Source organism: Quercus lobata, chromosome 8, assembly GCF_001633185.2.
Source record: "Quercus lobata isolate SW786 chromosome 8, ValleyOak3.0 Primary Assembly, whole genome shotgun sequence".
Taxonomy (NCBI): Eukaryota; Viridiplantae; Streptophyta; class Magnoliopsida; order Fagales; family Fagaceae; genus Quercus; species Quercus lobata.
Window position 1 is genome coordinate 52,624,869 of NC_044911.1, and position 3,171 is coordinate 52,628,039.

A 3,171-nucleotide genomic window follows, 5' to 3' on the forward strand; every position below is an offset into this window, starting at 1 on the left:
CATCATTGAATTTTATTTCTATTAGAAATGACAAAATTCATCCGTGACTCTTTCATTAATCGTGAGTAACGTAAAAGGTCATCTGCATGTAGGATAAAATATTATATTCTATAATAATAAATTACTAATTTTGAATTATAATAAAATTTTCTCAAAATAAATTTAAGAAAAAATTCTTTTTCCTAAAATTGGGCTTCAAACATAAGCACCAACTTCAGCGGACTCTTTCATTAATTGTGAGTAACGTGAAAGGTCATCTGCATGTAGGATAAAATATTATATTCTATAATAATAAATTACTAATTTTGAATTATAATAAAATTTTCTCAAAATAAATTTAATAAAAATTTCTTTTTCTTAAAATTGAGCTTCAAACATAAGCACCAACTTCAGCGGACTCTTTCATTAATCGTGAGTAACGTAAAAGGTCATCTGCATGTAGGATAAAATATTATATTCTATAATAATAAATTACTAATTTTGAATTATAATAAAATTTTCTCAAAATAAATTTAATAAAAATTTCTTTTTCCTAAAATTGAGCTTCAAACATAAGCAACAACTTCAGTTGCATAATAAAAATGTAATCAATCTCTCTCTCTCTCTCTCTCTCTCTCTCTCTCTCTCTCTCTCTCTCTCTCTCTCTCTCTCTCTCTCTCTCTCTCTCTCTCTCTCTCTCTCTCTCTCTCTCTCTCTCTCTCTCTCTCTCTCTCTCTCTCTCTCTCTCTCTCTGCAATACAATCGGTCACACCTAACCCCAGTAATTGGCTTCCACCTAAGTGTGCGTTTGTGAAGCGTTAGGATGAAAATTTTGTGCGTTTTGTTGAAAAATGGTAGGTCACACGATATTGTTCATAAACTACCAAACTCAGCAAGACGCAAATTTTAAGTAAATTTGGATCACACAACACTATTCACATCTTTAAAAATTATTTTATTATAGTGTTTTTAGCAAATAAGCAGTATCCAAATATATCCTAATTAAGTCTTATAAACCAACCCACACAACATATCAACTTCTTGACCTGAAACCATATCTTGTAAATCATGAAGCTATATTTGTGCCCAAACCCATCTTGATTTGCGTAATTTCAAGTCTTATATATAAAAAGTTGGAAATGATTAGATGTAAATTGTCATTCCAAATTTATAATATCATAAACATTTTTGTTCGAGCAAACTTTTTAAAACTCAAACTATTACGTGTTGTTAAATTTATAGAAGCAATTGTTTGTTCAAATCCTTCAAACGCAATTTTAAAGGAAATTCTAAGTTTAATTAGTTTTTTTAATAGAGTTAGTTTTTTTTTTTAATTTTTTTTTATATAGAACTTTTAATAGAGTTAGTTAAACATTGTATATAGTATATACCTACATACCGGAAATTTCAAATCTGACAAGTTACCATTTTAATAATATACATAAAAAAGTTACCTCAACTATGCATGAGAGATGAGACCTTGTCATTGCTATACTGCCATATACACCACTTAATAATAGCTATTCTGCCATATATACCACTTAATCCATGATCAAAACCAAAGTCCAATAAACACCAAGGACAAATTCAAAATTTATACACACATGCTACTATATACACATACATAAACAAATATATACATTGATTGAAGCTTCTACTTCTTAATCCCTTACCCTCGTCCTAATGCAGCAAAATTCAAAGGGATGAGCTTGTTGGTAATTTATTTAACTCTAGACTTTCAGAATTAATTCAATTAATACTAAGTTCCCAGATGCAAAAATTTTCGCAATATTTTTTTACAAGTGGTGAAGTAGGAGTAAAACTTAGTCCTAGTATGCTATGATTGTTTTCTCTATTCAGTAGTTGTGGAAAAAGTTGTGAAATTTCAATCAATTGGATTCATCCCCGAAACACGTGCTCCTCACCGGACCGTGCATCGATGTGCCTGATCCAACGGCTATGATGAGCCATCCTCCCACTCCCACCAATATTAGTACTCCCTACATGAGCAATATCCAACCCTTTCTCCACAGGCAAAAACACTGACCTCACCACACGTGCCCCTCTCTCAAGCACCCCATGCCATCGAGACCCCGAAACCGCGTTTCCATCTCTCGTATTCGAATTATTGCATGCCAAAACCGCGCCTCTCTGACCCAGTTTCGCAAACCTCAGCACCCTGTCGAAATCTCCACGCTTGCAATCCACCACCAGAAAATCCACACCCACCAGCCCAGCCATCGCCACCTCGGCCTCACCCACCACCACCTCAGGCGGCGGCGCCACTTCATCGTGTTCTTTCATGGCGTTCATGTACTTTTGTCTTGACTGCTCGTCAGGGACTACGCACACGTACCGCCCGCGCGTGTGGCGGGCTGCGATGGCCAGGCCTATGCTTGTCACGATTGGAGCGCCGTGGAACCAGGCTTGGACTATTAGCTTTGCGTTCCAACCGGCTGCCATGGTGGAGAGGAGCTCGGCTATACTGGATTCTTTGAAGCTCTCACACTGCGCAAAAAAAAAAAAATATAGAAACAATCATAGTTAGTATAGTTTTTTGAGAAAGTTTGAAATAGAATAGTAGGAAAATATATATACAGGTGGGTTCAATTTTGGATTCAGAGTATGCTTACAGATTTAACAGTGTCTATGTAAGCTTCTAAAGCAGTTTCTGGGGACCATACGAGCTTCATAACTGTCTCTGAAGAATCTGTGTGCTGGTGGTGTTTGTGTGTGTTTCTCTCTCTCTCTCTCTCTCTCTCTCTCTCTTTATGTCTTACTCACATATATACATGCACACGAACAACTTTGACAGAGAATGGTGGTGTGGAAGTGACTGTGTGATGTGTGTGTTGGGTTAGCTTTTTATAAATGCTGGACAGGGAGAAAAGGACTGCAAGCTTCTTACTTTTGTTACAAGCGTTGACATTGCGTGGCCGCACAATTAGAACATATGGGTGGCTTTAAATAACTTTTGGATTTTCTTGGCACCTGGAAACTAAAATATTTAATACTTTGGCAACAACATTGATAACGCGTGAATAAGAAAATAAATAGATGTAAATGGAGAGAAAGCATATTCAAGAAAAGAATTAGTCTAGTTTGTCTTGACAATTTATTTTTGTAGCGAAAAAATCTTTAACAACTACTTTTTTTTTTTTTTTTTTTTTCAGTTTTCACTCATAATTGTGT

General features: G+C 35.3%; 1 protein-coding gene across 1 annotated transcript; it reads right to left on the minus strand.

The window, feature by feature from the left end:
- Positions 1 to 1,837: 1,837 nt before the first annotated feature.
- On the minus strand, positions 1,838 to 2,742 carry LOC115955198. Its single transcript, XM_031073261.1, has 2 exons — positions 2,613 to 2,742; positions 1,838 to 2,487 (listed from the first exon to the last, which is right to left on the minus strand). The coding sequence occupies exons 1-2, from the start codon at positions 2,670 to 2,672 to the stop codon at positions 1,879 to 1,881; spliced, it is 669 nt and encodes a 222-aa protein (XP_030929121.1). The 5' UTR covers positions 2,673 to 2,742; the 3' UTR covers positions 1,838 to 1,878.
- Between the last annotated feature and the right edge of the window lie 429 nt (positions 2,743 to 3,171).

Bases quoted from the DNA above. Each gene is read 5' to 3' on its own strand.
- LOC115955198 (XM_031073261.1), bottom strand. From the start codon at position 2,672: ATGAAGCTCGTATGGTCCCCAGAAACTGCTTTAGAAGCTTACATAGAC. The intron at 2,488-2,612 runs GTAAGCATACTC...TTTTTTGCGCAG, and splicing joins ACATAGACACTGTTAAATCT to TGTGAGAGCTTCAAAGAATC.